Below are 19,383 nucleotides of genomic sequence, written 5' to 3' on the forward strand. Positions count from 1 at the left end.
CTACAATATCGAGTGCAGATATTTGTCTTTCATTTTTTTTCGCCATTTTCGGCAAATATTTGAAGCTGTACTTTTGAAATTGTAGTAGAACATAATTTTACTTTCACTGTGTGAAGGAGCCTTAATGCTTTTTGAACTTTCATCACCTCCACTCTTTCTCTTTGACTGTGACAAGCAAGTATATGTGGCACGAAAGAAGAACTGAGGTTGCACTGGTGGAAGGGGGGAGGGGGGGGGGCGGGACGGTGGTCTGAATGGAACAACATGATTTTCGATGTGAAGAAATAGCACACCATTTGCTGTTTCTTCATATCGGCAATCTTCATGAACAGTGGCTGAAAATGATGAACAAAAATTTGTTAACAAAGATAAAGTATATGGAATAGCTTCACAGATATGTGAGTATGTTGTCCTCGATGCGAGTATTCATCAGAGACAAGAGTATTGAGAGGAGGGCTCCAACGAAGTGTGATAAGGTCGCTATTGTTCTCTATATACATAAATGATGGTTCATATGGCTCTAAGCACTATCGGACTAACATCTGAGGTCATTAGTCCCCTAGACTTAGCACTACTTAAACCTAAGGACATCACACACATCCATGCCCGAGGCAGGATTCGAACCTGCGACAGTAGCAGCAGCGCGGTTCCGGACTGAAGCGCCTAGAAACGCTACGCCACAGCGGCCGGCTACATAAATGATTTGGCGGACAGCGTGGGCAGCAGTCTGCGGTCGTCTTGTAATGGCGCTGTGGTGTGTGATAAGGCGTCGAAGATGAGAGACCGTAGGAGGGTAGAAGATGTATTACATAAAATTTATAGGTGGTGTGGTGAATGCAGCTAGCTCTAAATGTCGAAAAATTTAAGTTATGCGAATGAGTAGAAAAAACAAACGCGTAATGTTCGGATACAGCATTACCAGTTTCTTGCTTGATACAGTCATGTCATTTAAACATCTGAGCGCAACTTTTCAAAGCGATATGAAATGGAACGGGCATAAGAGGACGTGGTAGGGAAGGCGAATGGTCGCTTCGGCTTATTGGGAGAATTTTAGGAAAGTTTCTAGGACGCTGATCATCCTATTCTTCAGTATTGCTCAAGAGTTTGGGATCCGTACCAGATCGAATTAAAGGAAGACATCGAAGTAATCCAGTGGCGGGCTGCTAGAATTGTTACCGATGAGTTTGAACAACACGCAAGAGTTATGGAGATGCCTGGATGGAAGGCGACGTTCTTTACGACGAAAACTACTGAGGAAATTAAGATAATCGGTATTTGAAGCTGACTGCCGAACAGTTCTACTGCCGCCAACGTACATTGCGCATAATGACCACGAATATAGGATACGAGAAATTAAGGGCGTCGGGTTGGGTTGTTTGGGGGAAGAGACGAAATAGCGAGGTCATCGGTCTCATCGGATTATGGAAGGGCGAGGAAGGAAGTCGGCCGTGCCCTTTCAAAGGAACCATCTCGGCATTTGCCTGGATGGATTTAGGGAAATCAGGATGGCCGGACGCGGAACTGAACCGTCGTCCTCCCGAATACGAGTCCAGTGTGCTAACCACTGCGCCACCTCGCTCCCACTCTGTTTACGAGTGGAACAGGATAGGAAACTATTAGTTGTACAGAATACCCTATGCCACGCGCCAAACGGTTGCTTCCGGAGTATCCGTGTAGATGTAGATGTAGAACTTCCATGTCGCTGCCGCTCTACTTGTGCAGTATCTTGATCATTTGTGTGATTATGTTGCGGCGACGTTTTGCAGGAGCGGCCACGCGATGCGCCCGTCGACGCTGTTCTCGTCGTGCGTGCTGGTGGCGTTCGTGTACCTGCTGGTGTGGGCCGTCGAGGAGGCGATGGGCGCCGACGTCGCGGCCGCAGCGGAGGGCACGGGCCGCATCGCCTTCCATGGCGACGCCGCGCCGGACCTGCTGGTGTCCGCCCCCGACACCGCAGACGACGCGTCCCCCTCCGCCCCCGCCGCGGACGTCGACCTCACCGCCCCCGAGCACGTGCGCGCCGCCTACCGCCAGCACTACGACGGCGACTACACTCTCGACTTCGGCTACCACAACTACGACCGCATGACCAAATTCCTGCGGATGACCTCCGTCAAGTTCCCGACGCTCACCGCTCTTTACTCCATCGGGAAGTCTGTGCAAAGTAAGTACTTCGCTTACACTCTCTTTCTTGGTCCTTTCAGCGCGTTACAATGGCAGGAAACGTTTCTGGCAGTAGTATGGCTCAACCTATTTGTTCATGACTAGACTAAATCCCAAATGTTTCATCAGTTATGGATTGCGTTCGATAGCTTCCTTGGGTCGTAGTTTACGGACTGATTGTAGTAGACGTTCGACAGCGATGTTACACGAGTCAGTGCGACACACTAGGTATCAATGTGCTTCACTGGTCATCAGTATCATCTCTGTTCGTGGTAATTCTCCATTCTCTCCTGTCTTCTGCCATCCTCCTCAGGTCCGCGTAATTTCCGCATCCCTTGATGTCGTCAGTCATCTTGTATTTCCTCCTTCCTCAATCCCATGTCAACGAATGTCCCATTCAGTTCTTCTTGCTTTCTGTCCGTCCCCGGTAGCTAAGTGATGTCTCGGTCCGGCACACAGTTGTAATTACGCTAGGAGCCCGGGTTCGATTCCCGGCAGGGGACTAGGTGTTGTGTGTCCTTCATCATCATTTTCGGTCAGAGGGCTGCGTGCTCTCTGTAATAAAAAAACTGAGTTAAGGATTCAAAGATCAGCTTGAACGGATGTCTTGTGACGTCCGCCCAGACCTAATGCAACGAACTATAACGAACAAAATGAAAAAAAAGTGGTCAGCGCGACAGAATGTCAATCCTAAGAGCCGGGGTTCCCGGCTGGGTCGGGGATTTTCTCCGTTCAGGGACTGGGTGTTTTGTTGTCCTAATCATCATCATTTTATCCCCATCGACGCGCAAGTCACCGAAGTGTCGTCAAATCGAATGACTTGCACCCGGCGAACGGTCTATCCGACGGGAGGCCTAGTCACACGACTTCTTTTTTAATTCTTTCTTTCTCGCATATCTTGCTGTGCTGCAGTCTTCTCCCCTCACCAACCCCTTCCAACACTCTCTCGTTACTCACTCGTTCCCTCCAACTTCTTTCTGTCCAGTCTCACCACATCCACACTTCAAATGTTACTAGCCTTTTTTGCTTTCTCCTCTCGTCTCAGCGTCCATGTTTGTGCCCACAGAGTGCAACACCACAGACAACACACTTGGCTAGTGTTTTCCTCAGACTTTTATCCACTTTGCCTCATAATAATCTCCTGTTTCTATAGAATGCCTCCTTCACTGTACTAATCCGAGTATTCACTTCATGATGGCATCTCAAATATTCATTAATAGTGCTTCCAAGTTATTTAAATGCTCTTACTTGGATGATAAAATTTTTTCTTAGTATTTGCCAGTCTCTTTTTTACCGAACACCATACTCTTGGTTTTTGCTGTATTGTTTCTCATCCCATATTCCACAAAAGCTTCATTCAAATCTTTCAGCATTTTGTTTACAATTCTTTCGCTTTCTGTCAGTAATACCATGTCATCAGCAAATCTAATACTTTATATTCTCTTTGCACCATTACATAGTCCTCTTTCTCCTTCTAAGTATTTGGCGATATTTTCTTCTAGGTTAAGTGGACCAATAAAATAGAGAGGCACAACCTTATCTAACACCCCTTCCAATGCTTATTCCTTCAGACATTTCATTTCCAATCCTTACCCTTACTTCTTTTGTTAATATAGATCCTGCACCAATCACACCTGTTTCCAATGTACTCCCTTCTTCTTCCATATACCCATCGGCCTGTTCCATTGTACACTGTCAAAAGCTTTTTTCACTTGTAACTTCATCTAACAGCAATGGAGCAACGAATGAGAAAATTTCCCTGTTCCCTAGCAACTGCACTGCGGCAGAGAGATGAAAATGGTTTTAATGAACTCTGAAGGTACTGAAAAAAGAGCAGATGGAGTATAACAGAAGGGCCTGCAGTTTCAGATAATCGAAAAATGTAGTTGTTAATACCAGAACGGATAGCGTACCAGTAACACCACCCCCACTCCATCTCCAGATTATTTGAAGACTCGAACTCCCATTTATAAAACAGTTTCAAACGTCTGATTATTTTACAGTTGAGTTACTCTGGATGATTATAGTCCGGGAAATTTCCGTGGAGTTTTAAGACAAGCTCGTTTTTCAAACATCTCAATGTTTATGACGTCATATTTCGTGAACTATGCGCCGTACAACTTTATAATTTAGCAGTTGCATTCATAATTTTGCTGTTGCATTCAGTGGACTATGTGGATACTGTCTGAGGAATATGTTACGAATAGGGTTTATAGCAAAGTAGTAATAAAATTAAACATCATTCCTGGAATATTACTGCCTGAACAACGTAAGTGTACGAAGCGGTAAACTTTTCTTCGTTTCATTATTTTTTGGGACGCGCCAGCGAGGAAAAGTTTCTAAAAGATTTGATATTCGGTGTAAATTTTGTTAGAACTCGCTGTGTGCTCTTATTCTCAAATACAGGGTGAATACAGTAGCAGTACTTTTCGCTGTGAGTGACACTGCCTTAAGGCGTATACATAGTTTCTAACTCTGATACTCAAGATATTGTGTTAAATGTTTACCATAAGATTATATGTGATTATGAGTAGATTATTACAGCATTTTAAAGTCGGTCGATAACTGTATGAAGTGCTGAAAATCTAATTTTTGTTTCCCCTCGAAGGAGTTCGACAGGCAACCTGCAACTGCGATCGGGTGAGCGCTTTAGTTGTTTGCTGATGTCGACGGTTGTTATGTTTGGGGTAAAGGACGGACACATAGAAAGAAAGCAAAATAGTCGAAAAGCTTTCATTATCACCTCGCAAAAATGTAATTACATAAATATTTTTTATTTCCATAGAGGAGTACGTTTGCAGTCCTGAAATCCACACATCACAGTAATGTAGCACGCCTTTGAGGATCCTTGTCAGCGCGGAGTAGCCTGTCCATAAAGTAAGATATCGTGCGTTAATTCGTCATGACAGCAGGCAGAAGTGCTGCAGCTGTGTCAGGTCAATCCAGTTGACTTCTTTACACTTCTGGATTGGCGTGACACGTCTGCAGCACTCCCGCTGTTGCCGAAAGCGAATTAGCCTACGATATTCCACCTACCCTTCGTAGAGGGCAAAAAAGGTCTGTCATCATTTAAGTTAAATACAGTCATTGGAAGAAAACCGTACCACCATTAGTGCCTCCTAAACTTAAAGAGTAGTGATAAAGTTTTAGTTACCATATCGAAAACTAAAGTTACGTCATAGTTTTTTGTTTATTCGCAGTTACATAACAAATGGTTCAAATGGCTCTGAGCACTATGGGACTTAACTTCTCTGGTCATCAGTCCCCTAGAACTTAGAACTACTTAAACCTAACTAACCTAAGGACATCACACACATCCATGCCCGAGGCAGGATTCGAACCTGCGACCGTAGCAGTCGCGCGGTTCCGGACTGAGCGCCTAGAACCGCTAGACCACCGCGGCCGGCAGTTACATAACAGCTAAAACCGATTAAATATTATTTTAAAAGACGGAGATGAGGCTGTTCCACGACTCATCGAATTCATTTATCTAGGAAACTCTGTATTTCTGTAGATAGGTGTTTGAATGTTTTCCCAACAAGAATGTTATGGTAAATAGAATCGAATACTCGCATCCTCTGGATGTATACATTTTTAGATACGGTAGAACATACTCTGTATTAGATGCCTTAAAGATGTTGTACGCTTGCAAATTGACGAACCGCGTGGCACGTTTTCCAATCGATATTACATCTGCTAAGTACAACAAACTTGTATACCAGTGGTTGTCAAACTGCGGCCCGAATTAAGTGAACTGCGGCCCGTGGTTCTCAGTCGTATTTTATAATAATACACACCCAGTAACTAATAACCGAATAGAAAAATGTCATTTAACACTAAGAGCTTGTTAAGAGCAGTCAGTAGCAAAGCCCATTTTAAAGCAACAAACCGCTATTTCCCCGTTCTGTGTATAACTCACGATTTAATGACACAAACTGTAACAGACATCGGTACGATCATGTTCTGCAAGTATGATGGCATTCCGGTCAGCGGACAACCATGCCAATGATGACATCAGGGCACTTATCAAACAGGGTAATGTTTGCCCGGTAGTCCCACATCGGCGATTGTTGTGTATATAGTCACAGATGGTGGAGTATAGCACAGAGAAGACGCCTACCAGACTCTCTCCGATGGGAGGCAATAGGAAGAATGGAAACAGGACGGTCGCAAACTGATGAGACGCAATGGCTTAATGTGAATCGTTCTGTTGTTTCTCGGATGAGGCGACATTTTATAGAGACAGAAGCTCTATCCCGAAGAGCAGGGTAGGGCCGACAAGGTGTAACATCAGACAGAGAGGACTGTTCTTTGGCCGAAAGGGCACGACAGTACCGCCTTAGTACTGCAAGGCAACTGGCATCTGACCGCAGCATCCACTGGACGTGTTGTATCTAGGCAAATGGTGTACAGTAGGCTTTGGCAGAGTGGCCTTTATTGTCGGAGACCTGCTGTATGTACCTCTGATGGATCTTCACAGAAGAAAACGTCTAGAGTGGAGTCTTCAATATGCGACCTGGACGATCGAACAGTGGGCCATGCTCTTTTCGCAGATGAGTCCCCATTTCGTCTGGAGAGTGACTGCCGAGGATTCACAACTGAAGGAAAACTATTTCGGGACCCATACTTTGTGGAAAGAGGCCAATATCGAGGAGGATACGTAATGATGTGGGCAGGGATTATCTTGATAACTATAACACCTCTTCGTGAAACTGTATGGGTGAGACGTCAATGTTTAACTGCTGGCTGGTGTTGTGCCGAAATCATGTGACCTCGTGTGCGGTTGTAACAAGGTGCTGTGGGCCCAGACTTCTTACTGCTGGATGGTAGTGCTCGACCTCATAGAGCACGCGTGGTTGATGTTTTCTTGAAAATGGAAGATGATGCACGCATTGCGTGGCCCCTGCCCGCTCTCCCGATTTCAATCCAATAGAGCATGTCTGGGATGCACTAGGGAGACGGTTTCCATCACGTCTTCATTCACGAACCTTTCTTTAAGATTTGCGAGCGGTTCTGCAGGAGAACGGGCGTTACTGCCTCAACATGAGATTGATGACATCTTTCACAGTCTGCCCCACCGTTATCAAACCTGTGATGCTGCCGTAGATGGACACAACCCATACTGCACTTTAACGAGTTGTCAGAAATTGCGCACAAATCCTTTTAACTTGGAGAAAAACGAAGAAGTTTGTGTCTACCGTTATGCTTGTTGCACTTGCTTACATTCTGTATTCTTTACATTGTTTCTACTTTACTATCACATGTTTATACTGTTTAGTGGCGAAATAAATGCAGCCTTGCAAAATTTCCAATTGTTGCTGTAATTTTGGAGACCAGTGTATTTATAGAGACAGTAACATCTGAAGGTGTGCTTAATTTTAATAGAGATTGATGATTCTGGCAGTAGCTAACTACAGCTGGCTACTTGGTTCTGGGGCAGTGGGGTCACTGTAGCGTCAGACGATGTGAGAGGGGTGACGTTTTGTTGTTTGTCTTCCAGTATTGACAGCTCGTGGGCAAGTGCGCCTCGTACCGATCAGCTGCTATAGTGTAAATTTCAAATGGAAGGAACACAAATTCGTCAGTGCACATTGTAGAGAAGGTCATATTCAAATGCGGGGCATATTTGTACCAGGGAACATGAAATCCAATTAAGGCTGTTGTAAAACAGTGTAATGAGTGGAATAAAAATGACATTAAAACATTTAGTAAATATTTGTGACCGTGTATCATATTTAAATGCGTTATACAGTATCAGTGCAATTTGTGTTGTTGATCAGTTAATAACCATGCCACTCAGGCAACACAACTCTTCGTCAAGCAATTAGGCTCACAATTTTGCGGTCGCTGAGAATGGCAGCGATTTGAAAACGAGAACAGTTCTGCAATGCGCCCACTTTTAGTGATCAGTTCTTGGGTCTGGGAACCGGCGGCCAACTTTAATTACCCTTACAATAGGATCACCACGTACTAATTTATATAAGTTATCATTTAATAATAAGATCTGTAAGCATGCGGCCCGAGGAGCCGCCCAAAAATGTCAGTATTGGCCCTTGAGTAAAAACGTTTCACGGCCACTGTTCTACACGGAGATAAAAGAGAAATGTCTGTTGCATCATTTGATAATGTAATCACTGCGACTTTTGATATTCCACTGTTGCAATGCAGACACAGTAAAGATGATGCAGCATGTACACAAGTCACCCTTGGTAAATGTGAATGTTGTTACATTTTTCTGTGTTTGAACCACTTCACTGAAGTTACTCATAATACACCCAGACACACTGAAACTAGAGTATTCTCACGCAAAACTTTACCCATAGCCCAAACTTGACCGCGCAGCTACTCAGCATTAAACGAAGATACTTGTCGTGCTTGTGATTACAGTTTTGCCAAACTGCCTTTCCTTGACATCCATTTTCTACCGAAATTATGAACAGGTCGAAATTTTTTACTGTTGGTATGCAAGAAGTCACACTGTGGCGTCTGAGTGTGGAATTTTGGATCTATCCTGTGTATTTCAAAAATATGTAACAAAATTGACACACATTTGTGCCCATATTTGATCTGTACCTGTAGCTCTGCAGTGTCATCTAAATCCTGAGCAAGGTTATAATTCTGCGTGAATATGAAGTATGCAAAAAGTCATGGAGAACTTTCAATTTTTTTAGTGTGAAAATTGAGCAAATGCTTTTCACATTTATAATATGGTATGTACTGCGCCTAATTTCTTCACGGAGGCTCACATTCCTTTTTTCTGAATTTAGTCTGTCGCAATAGTCTTGGTTCAAATGAAAAATTGAGGAGTTTTAAAAGCAATATTTATTTCAATTACAAACAATAATCCAAAACAAATGAGCTCACGTTCGCACAACATTCTGTCAAAGTTCGTTACTAGATCACGACTTACTCCTGCTATCGGGCCACATCTTGATCGACCTCCAATCCTACCTCCACATCTTGATCTACCTCGCATGAAGTATTCCAAATCAACTAAACGAAGGAAAGAAACAACAGCAAGTCTTTTTGAACATATTTATATGACGTCCCTTCTCATCCACACCGCCACCCCAAGAGCAGTAGGGGTATCTTACTGCTTCAACATTTTTAAACAAATAACAAGTCATATATGTACCAGATCTGGATGAAATTGCTCCATGCGTTACTGAGGTAAGCCTTTTATTTCGCCCCTTTTCACCCCCACAGTCAATCATTGGGGTGAAACAGAGAACCTTACTGTCGCAGTATTTTTGTCCAGATAGCAAGTATTGCGTGTCCCTAGTTCGGTAGGAATTGCTTCAGGAATTTCAGAGCTATGCTGTTATGTTATTGCCTTTGCACCTTCCCCCTGTCCTCTTCCCTAGACGTAAAATCTCATCGAAACTTTCACCAGTGAGTCAGGCGTTTCTGATACCTGTCGTCGGTGTTATGGTCTTCAGTCCGAAGATTGGTTTATCTATGGATTCTATACTAGTATCGGTAGTTATCGTATATCTTTACTGGTTACGGCTTCTCACCCTCACACCCAATTCTAAAGGTGACAGGGATATAGCGCATCCGTAGTATTTTTATACAAATATACAAATGATATAAACGGTGATATATGTATGTACAATATTTGGCTGAAATTCCTCCAGACGTTCTTGAGTTATGCTTCTATGTCACATACTTTTCATCTAAATCACCATCCATACGGTATTTAGGTGCTTCTTCGCCCCACAATGCTCCTTTTTGGATATTAAATCATAGGTGTTCCAACTTTGGTTGTAACTGATTAAATGGTTTACATGGAAATGTGGACTGTGCACACAACCATCCAATGACTTTTTATAAATATATAGATACTAACGAATCTGGCAATGCTCCTCAATTGCTAAATACGTGTCGGAATTGAAAGTATGTCCTAATCTTCTCTTTGTCCATCTCCTCTTTCTCCCCCTCTCTCCGTCCGTCACATCCTCAACCCTCTGTCCACTTCCTCCTCCCCCCCTCTTCAACCTCCTTACCCCCCCCCCTCCCTCTGTCCATCTCCTCCTCCACTAATTCCATTTTCTCTCCTCCACCTCTCTCACCACCATCTCTTCCTCTTCCAGTTTATCTCTGTTCTTGAGCCTTGTTTATTGGTATTTCAAACGAAACCTTGTTTGGGAATTGAAGTTGCTTAAAATGAATGGATAAATCAACTGGAATCATTGCTATACAAGATGTCAGAGAGATCTTTCCAGCTACTATATCTGTGAGGACAGTAGCTTCACTGACAGTATTTCGCATTGTTCTAATTCGTGAATGGGTAGGATTACAAAGTTTCGGACAGTTCAGACTCCACAGTAACAAGCTAATCATTTGCGAATACAATTGTTTGTTTAAAATTATATATAACTATAGAGAATATATGCGGGAGAAACAACTTGTCTAAGGTTTTAAACTCCCTGATATCATAGTTAAAACTGACTTTGAAAAAGAAAACGAAATTACTCATTTTCACAGCACAACACAGCATATTTTTCTCACAGCTTGTTTTAACAAATAAACGTGTGCATTGGCGTCTAAAAACTGTATAGCCTATGTCCGTCCAAATATTTAATAGACAATGATGTAAAAATTTGATGCAAAAGGTGAAGAACTTTTCAGTATTTTTGATAACATCGTTTCTACAGGGTGATACAAAACGATACTGGCTTACTTCGAGAGTTGTAGAGGGTGTCGTGAGGAACAAATTGAGGATAGGAACCCGTGTCATACAACGAATCTACAGAGCGTTGAAGAACAGGCGCCGGTGCTTGCAACTATGCCACCCCTCGACAGAAAAAGTGACTTTGTATGCCGACGGAACGTCTGGTAATGTTGTTTGTTAGTGATCGCGACTGACAGCCACGATCGACAGATGGAGCTAATTGCTGCATACACAGGCCTTGTCCTCTATGAATGCGATGGTCTCTTGCCACGGTAGGTGACGGTTTCAGACACAGGTTTCCATCCACAGTTTATTTCTCTGCTGAAACCCTCTAAAATACCCAGTGTTTTTCGCTAAACATGAGAAAAATAAATTGTGAATGAAAACCTGTGTCCAAAAACACTGAGGCAACAAAATGGTTCAAATGGCTCTGAGCACTAGGGGACTTAACATCTATGGTCATCAGTCCCTTAGAACTTAGAACTACTTAAACCTAACTAACCTAAGGACATCACACACATCCATGCCCGAGGCAGGATTGGAACCTGCGACCGTAGCAGTCGCGCGGTTCCGGACTGAGCGCCTAGAGCCGCTAGACCACCGCGGCCGGCACTGAGGCAACAGCGCATTGCATTCATAGGAGACAAAGCCTGCCTACGCAGGTGATCGTGGCAATCACTGAGTATCAAACAACACTCCGGTCCACCAGCATAAAGAGTCACGTTTGCTGCCGGAGGAGTGACCTAGCGGCAAGCGCCACTGTCTATGACTTCGAAGCTCTAAAGCAGGGCCGGCCAGAAATTCTGCACGCGTGCGGTGCTGCTGCACATGTGCAACTTCCGGGTCACAGCGTGCACGCCGCAGCCGTCAGCGTTCATGTGGTGCATGTGTCTACCCACAGATGTCGCTTTATCCACTTGCTGGGAGACTCTGTACCGGCGCATTCTAGTGCTCTTTCCACAGCTTGCAAGCCAACCATGGGAAGGTATTTCGCGTATTAAACATTGCTGTCACTGCTCATTGAGACGTCTACTTTTATGTTAACAGTTTAACCCCCAGTTAACAACCGTGTTTTTTTTTTTTTAAGGCAGCTTGACTGACGGCACGTAAATACGCGTAATGTTTTTGATCTAGTATTTAAGAAAGAGAGCACTTACCGACTTCCAACGAACCTTATTCATGATTTCAAATAACATTAAACTAATGCAAGGTTTCCTATAACTAATTCTCGGTGCCATCAGTTACACCCACATAATTTATGTCTCACTGACCTCTGAACAGAATGATAACCGCAGACCTCTCGATGATCACCTCTTATATCCTGCCTCGGGCATGGGTGTGTGTGATGTCCTTAGGTTAGTTAGGTTTAAGTAGTTCTAAGTTCTAGGGGACTTATGACCTAAGATGTTGAGTCCTATAGTGCTCAGAGCCATTTGAACCATTTGATCACCTCTTATTTCAATACCAGTATTGCTATATCTTTCATCAGTTACGTCCGAAATCTGCATAATAACCTACAATTAGATGAATGTTATGTTTTATCGACTTCAGCTGAGCGTAGCCCTCCACACATTACAAAAAAATCCCTAAATGTAAGTATACATTGGAACAATCGATTTAATGACCAACTTTCCTGATAATAATGTAACATGGAGCAGAATGAGGCAATAATGCACAGTTAGTATACAATAATTTTTAATTATGAAAGGAATAAATCCAAACAAGTTTATCACTGGTCATGAGAATTGATAATCGAGTTTATGTGTCTCATCCATTTTCTTAAGGACATTTAATTTTGCTTGCCGTTCTTCACTGTTGAGTACGCTACATTCGTCTTTGTGATATTTATTGTAGTGTCTTTCAATTGAAAACTTACGCTGGCCGCCTATTATTCGGCGGCACAGCAAACATTGTGAGTTTTCACCAAAGGATGCAAAAAAGAATTGCAGTTCCCAGTCATTTTTAAACGACTGAGAACATATATCTCCCGTCCTTTGCTTTTCACAGTACCTGGCATTTCTCAGTACTTCTCTGTTAAGGTTACGGTTACCAGGGGTAAACGAGACTGGGTATGTTGCGCTCTTGCTTTTTTTTTTTTTTTTTCTCAATATAGTGTGTGGTGTGGACTGAAGAGATCATCCTTGATGACTTATTCTTCTAGGATGGGATGTAAGGATAAAAGGAAAACACTTTATTTATTACACATTCAGTTAGGCTTGGGCACGCAATGGGTCCTTTAGCCTGCTGTCTTTGGTGATGTCTATCTCCTGTGGAGGGTGAAATGTGTCAAGGCTGTTATGTGTGACTGCTTCCTCGTGTTATGACAGATTGCCTATGGGGGGTGAAACGTTATTGACTTCGGTACTCGATACTTGTGCCATCTTGCAGGGTTTACCGTTCCTACCGATTCTAATTGTCGAACTTCGTCCCTAAGGGCATCGATCTTGTCAAAAACTCGTAGAGCCTTGTCATGGACCTTCTCTTGTATAGTGGTCTCGTGGAGTGCGGTGCGGATGTCGACGTTTCTTGTCCACCATGGAGCTCCTGTGATCCATCGATAGCAAATGTTTTGCAGCGCTTGGAGTTTGTTGTAGTTGGAGACGCATGTAGTTCCCCACGAGGTGGAGCCATACAACAGTGTGGGTTCCCGCTCTTGCTTGCACCACATAAACAGGGAAGTCGAGCCGCCGCCGTTCATTTAGGACACATGTCTAATAACAGATGTCGCTGTAGCTCGCTGTCGCACACGTGCGCACATGTGCAGCACTTCCGCACGTCTGCACACTGTGCAGCGTTTGGCCGGCCCTGCTCTATAGCATCGTTGGATGCCGTTTCCCAAGCTCCGTTTCCTCCTGATGACACCCTCTACGACTCCTCCAAGTTTGTCAGTAACACCATGAATATATGAATGCTTTTATGTGAATGTGTATTAATAAAATATGTAGCACATGTCTGTCGGAACATTTATTAGGGCATCATGTATTAAATACGTCAAGATTTTTGGTTACGACCTTAAGCGACGTCTCGTCTTTATATAGTAATATAGCTTATATATTTTGTAACGTATATGTTAAAAAAGATATAGAGTATGTCCGTCTGAACGCATCGTGTAAAAATTTGAAGTAAATCAGTCAATACCTTTTCGAGATGTTTGCTACCAACCTTCCATACTTACATATTTTGTATATATTTACATATCACATACATTAAAAATATGTAGCCTATGATCGTCCGAGCATTTATTGCGGTACTGTGTGAAAATTTGAAGTAAAACTGTCAAGAACTTTTCGAGATTTTTGGTACTAACATTAAGTAACGACTTATCTTTATACAGGGTAGTCCATTGATTGTGACCGAGCCAAATATCTCGCGAAATAAGCATCAAACGAAAAAACTACAAAGAACAATACTCGTCTAGCTTGAAGGGGAAACCAGTTGGCGCTCTAGTTGGCTCGCTAGATATCGCTGTCATAGGTCAAACGGATATCAACTGCGTTTTTTAAAATAGGAACCCCCATTTTTTATTACATATTCGTGTAGTACGTAAAGAAATATGAATGTTTTAGTTGGACCACTTTTTTCGCTTTGTGATAGATGGCGCTGTAATAGTCACAAACATATGGCTCACAATTTTAGACGAACAGTTGGTAACAGGTAGGTTTTTTAAATTAAAATACAGAACGTAGGTACGTTTGAACATTTTATTTCGGTTGTTCCAATGTGATACATGTACCTTTGTGAAGTTATCATTTCTGAGAACGCATGCTGTTACAGCGTGATTTCGTGTACATACCACATTAATGCAATAAATGCTCAAAAATATGTCCGTCAATCTCAATGCATTTGGAAATACGTGTAACAACATTCCTCTCAACAGCGAGTAGTTCGCTTTCCGTAATGTTCGCACATGAATTGACAATGCACTGACGCATTTTGTCAGTGGATCTCGATAGCAAATATCTTTCAACTTTCCCCACAGAAAGAAATCCGGAGACGTCAGATCCGGTGAAGGTGCAGGCCATTCCACCTGTCATGAAATATGCTATTCAATACCGCTTCAACCGCACGCGAGCTATGTGCCGGACATCCATCATGTTGGAAGTACATCGCCATTCTGTCATGCAGTGAAACATCTTGCAGTAACATTGTGGATTTTCCGTTGCCCGGTTTACGTTACCGCTCTTGGTGAATGACGCTTCGTCGCTAAATAGAACCCGTGGAAAAGTCTGTCATCGCTTCCAGTTCTTGGGCCACACCCCACCATCTGCACTTAACACTCCCATCACTACACAGGACATCAGCCTCACACTCCGCACTAAACGCAACACTGCTCCCGGCCACGACTGCGTTACCTACCGCCACCTCAAACACTGCCCTCCCTCGTTCCTTTCCATCCTTGCCACCCTCTACAATGTCATCCTTGCCACTGGCTTCTATCCCGACCTGTGGAAAACCTCCCGTATCTGATGTTCTCCAAACCCAATAAGCCTCCATCTGATGCCTCTTCCTATCGTCCTATCTGTCTCACATCGGTGTTCAGCAAGCTCTTGGAATCCATCCTTTCCCGGCGCATCCATCTCCACCTCCACCAAAACCACCTCCTCCCAAACACCCAATGTGGCTTTCGACCTTCCTTCTCTGCTGATGACCAACTCCTCCGCCTCACTCATCTCCTCTCCCTCCAGCTTAACTCCCGTCGCTCCGCCATTTTTGTCTCACTTGACCTCGAAAAGGCCTACGACCGTGTCTCGCATCCCAGTCTCCTGTTTAAACTCCAAACCTACGCCCTTCCTATCAACTACATCCGTCTGGTGGCCTCCTTCCTCTCCCACCGCCCCTCCTATGTTACCATCCATCATGCCAATTCCCACACCTTCTACCCCTCTGCCGGTGTGCCCCAGGGCTCTGTCCTCTCCCCTCTCCTCTACTTCCTGTACACGGCAGATATGCCCCAACCCCCCCCCCCCCTCCAGTACACCTCTTGCAATATGCTGATGACACCGCATTGCTCGCCCTCGCTCCTACCCTCCAACGGTCCCAACGCCTTCTCCAGAATCACCTTGACCTTTTTGCTGCATGGTGTAACCAATGGCTCCTGAAACTCAATCCTTCCAAGACCCAGGCAATCATCGTAGGTCGTACCACTCGCTCCTTCCGGCTCCTGGATTTCTCCCTTACTGTCTGCGCACGTCCTGTCCGCCTCACCCCCACCCTCACCTACCTTGGCCTCCCCATTGACCGTCACCTCACCTGGATACCTCATCTCCGCTCCATCCAATCCAAAGCCCACAACCGCCTCCGACTCCTCAAACTCCTCTCTGGCCGGACATGGGGGTTGCACCCCTCTACCATCCTCCACACCTACAAATCCTTAATCCGTCCCATCCTCTGTTATGCCAGTCCTGCCTGGATGTCTGCCCCCCCCCCCCCAAATTCTATCAGTCCCTCCAGATCCTTGAGCGTCATGCACTCCGCCTCGCCTTCCACATCCGCCTCCCGTCCCCCACGCGGATCCTCTATGATCTCATTCCTTTCCCCCATCTGCTCCTATTCTTCGAACATATCCGCATCCTCTACACCTCCCGCCGTCTTGAACCCCCTCACCCCCTGGTTGCTCCTCTCCTCTCCCATCCCCACCCCCTGCCACGTCTTCACCGTTGTGTCCCCCCTACCCTCCATCTCTACACCCTCCATCTCCTTTCCCAAGGTGGCTTCCGTCAACTCCCCCTCCCGGATGATGCCCTCTCTCCCTCCATTTATCCTTCCTATCAACTCTGATCCTCACTCCCCCTCCTTTCCTCTGTCCTTTCCCTGGGCTCCCTCTTCCCCCCCCCTTCCGTCCTGTTTTCTCCCCACTACACCTCTCCCTACCTCCCTTCTCCCCCCCCAGTCCTTTTGTATTCCCCTCCTCTGCCTCCCCCACTCCCTGTCGCGTCTGCCCTCCACCCCTCTTCTGGGTCCTCACCCTCCATCAGCTCCTTTCCCGGTTCCCCCCTTCGCTTTTACCCTCCTTTCCCCCCTTTTTTGTTTTCCCATCTTCTGTCCCGTCTCCCCCCACCTGCTCTCGACTGTGGTGTCACATTTGCCAACTTTTTAGTGCAGTGTTCCAGTGACTATTTAGTGTTGTTTGTCTTTCTCGTGTTGGGAACAGAAACCATGCTGTCGCTCGGTGTGAATTTTATGTCTTTTGCGAACAGAATCCAGACTGTCGCCGTGTTTTTTAATTGTCTATTGTTTTCCCTGTCTGCTTCGTATGTCTTTTTCTTAGCATCATCATCCCTCTGTTGTTGTTTTAAGTTCCACGATTTCTTTTCGCCTTGTTACTCTCTAAGTCTCCGATTTTATCGCCTGTTTTTTATTATTTGTTCTCTTGATCTTTGTCACAAAATCTGTCGGCTGAAGAGCGGCATACTAAGCTGCTGCCAGCCCGCCCCCCTTGGGGGGAATTGAAATTCAATAAAGAAAAAAAAAAAGTCTGTCATCATCCCATAATTTCTCTTCTGCCCAGTGGCAGAACTGTACACGACGTTCAAAGTCGTCGCCATTCAATTCCTGGTGCATAGAAATATGGTACTGGTGCAATCGATGTTGATGTAGCATTCTCAACGCCGACGTTTTTGAGATTCCTGATTCTCGCGCAATTTGTCTGCTACTGACGTGCGGATTAGCCGCGACAGCAGCTAAATCACCTACATGGGCATCGTCATTTGTTGCAGGTCGTGGTTGACGTTTCACATGTAGCTCAACACTTCCTGTTTCCTTAAATAACGTAACTATTCGGCGAACGGTCCGGACACTTGGATGATGTCGTCCAGGATACCGAGCAGCATAGATAGCACACGCCCGTTGTGCATTTTGTTCACAACACCCATGCATCAACACGATATCGACCTTTTCCGCAATTGGTAAACGGTCCATTTTAAAAAGGGTAATGTATCACGAAGCAGATACCTTCCGCACTGGAGGAATGTTACGTGATACCACGCACTTATACGTTTGTGACTATTACAGCGCCATATGTCGCAAAGAGAAAAAAGTGATTCAACTAAAACAATCATATTTCTTTACGTACTACACGAATATGTAATAAAAATGGGTGTTCCTATTTTAAAAAAACGCAATTGATATCCGTTTGACCTATAGCAGCGCCATCTAGCGGGCCAACCATAGTGCCATCTGGTTTCCCCCTTAAGCCAAACGAGTTTCGTTCTTTGTAGTTTTTTCGTTTGATGCTTATTTCGTGAGATATTTGGCCTGGTCACTATCAGTGGAGCACCCTGTATGATAGTACAGGTATATGGATACGGATGGATGAAATATAGTATACATGTTGAACTTCTGTAATTTCATTTCGGCTTATTGTTTATAGAGAGAATTGCAGGCCCTACGACACAGTTTATCAGATTTCAGTTACCTAGCGAAAGAGGCACAACGCCTGAAGCGCATCTCGTAGATGCGACTGTAAATTGTCTGCCCTTTAAAGTTTTCGTTTGTAGTACCACACAGGATTAAGGATCAGCCGAGGTGGACCCCGGGTAAGCACAAGAGTCTCTGCGGGCTGGCAGCCAACAGGTGGCGTGTGTGAGCCGTGTGTGGCTCGGCCCATAACGTATGCGCGGGACGCCGCGGCCTTTAGCCGGGTTGCCTCCCTAGCGCCCGCTTACCTATCTGCTGCCCGTCAGCCAGCAACCAGCTACACAGCCTACCGAAGATTAATAAATTACGGAATAGATCGAGGGAAAGCCACCTGTTGAACAAAGAGATTCCTTACCTCCTCGGAAGTCCTGGAGCAAATTTATATTTAAACCGAAAAATTAAGAAGTGTTGCGTAGCCTAATACAGGAATATGTCTGACCACCTTCAATTTGCTGATAACACAATTAGTACGGATTACCTTCGTGTACGAGTAAAATAAATTAATCTGAAACATTGATATGTTTTAACAAAGTTAGACGACAGTTCTACTGATTTAACTTTTGGAAGAGGTCGAGAAGGCTCAACAACGTTTAAGTATCGTTACATCAGTTTCAGTAAAATACTTTAAAAACAAATACACTTCTGCCCATTAAAATTGCTACACCAAGAAGAAATTGGACAAATATATTATACTAGAACTGACATGTGATTACACTTTTCACACAATTTGGGTGCATAGATCCTGAGAAATCAGTACCCAGATCAACGACCTCTGGTCGTAATAACGGCCTTGATACGCCTGGGTATTGAGTCAAACAGAGCTTGGACGGCGTGTACAGGTACAGCTGCCCATGCAGCTTCAACATCATACCACAGTTCATCAAGAGTAGTCACTGGCGTATTGTGACGAGCCAGTTGCTCGGCCACCATTGTCCACTTGTTTTCAATTGGTGAGAGATCTGAAGAATGTACTGGCCAGGGCAGCAGTCTAATATTTTCTGTATCCAGAAAGGCCGTACAGGACCTGCAACATGCGGTCGTGCATTATCCTGCTGAAATGTAGGGTTTCGCAGGGATCGAATGAAGGGTAGAGCCACGGGTCGTAACACATCTGAAATGTAACGTCCACT

General features: G+C 44.5%; 1 protein-coding gene across 3 annotated transcripts in view; it reads left to right on the top strand.

Annotated features, from left to right (window-relative positions):
- The window catches only part of LOC126196424 (carboxypeptidase M-like), a 293,433-nt gene that overhangs the window by 102,848 nt on the left and 171,202 nt on the right, over nucleotides 1-19,383 (top strand). For all 3 annotated transcript variants that reach the window (XM_049934563.1, XM_049934564.1, XM_049934565.1), the window contains exon 2: nucleotides 1,767-2,164. In XM_049934563.1, the coding sequence (XP_049790520.1) occupies nucleotides 1,780-2,164 (385 nt within the window). In that variant the 5' untranslated portion in view covers nucleotides 1,767-1,779. The remainder of the gene's footprint in view (nucleotides 1-1,766; nucleotides 2,165-19,383) is intronic.

Source organism: Schistocerca nitens, chromosome 1 (genome assembly GCF_023898315.1).
Source record: "Schistocerca nitens isolate TAMUIC-IGC-003100 chromosome 1, iqSchNite1.1, whole genome shotgun sequence".
Lineage (NCBI taxonomy): Eukaryota > Metazoa > Arthropoda > Insecta > Orthoptera > Acrididae > Schistocerca > Schistocerca nitens.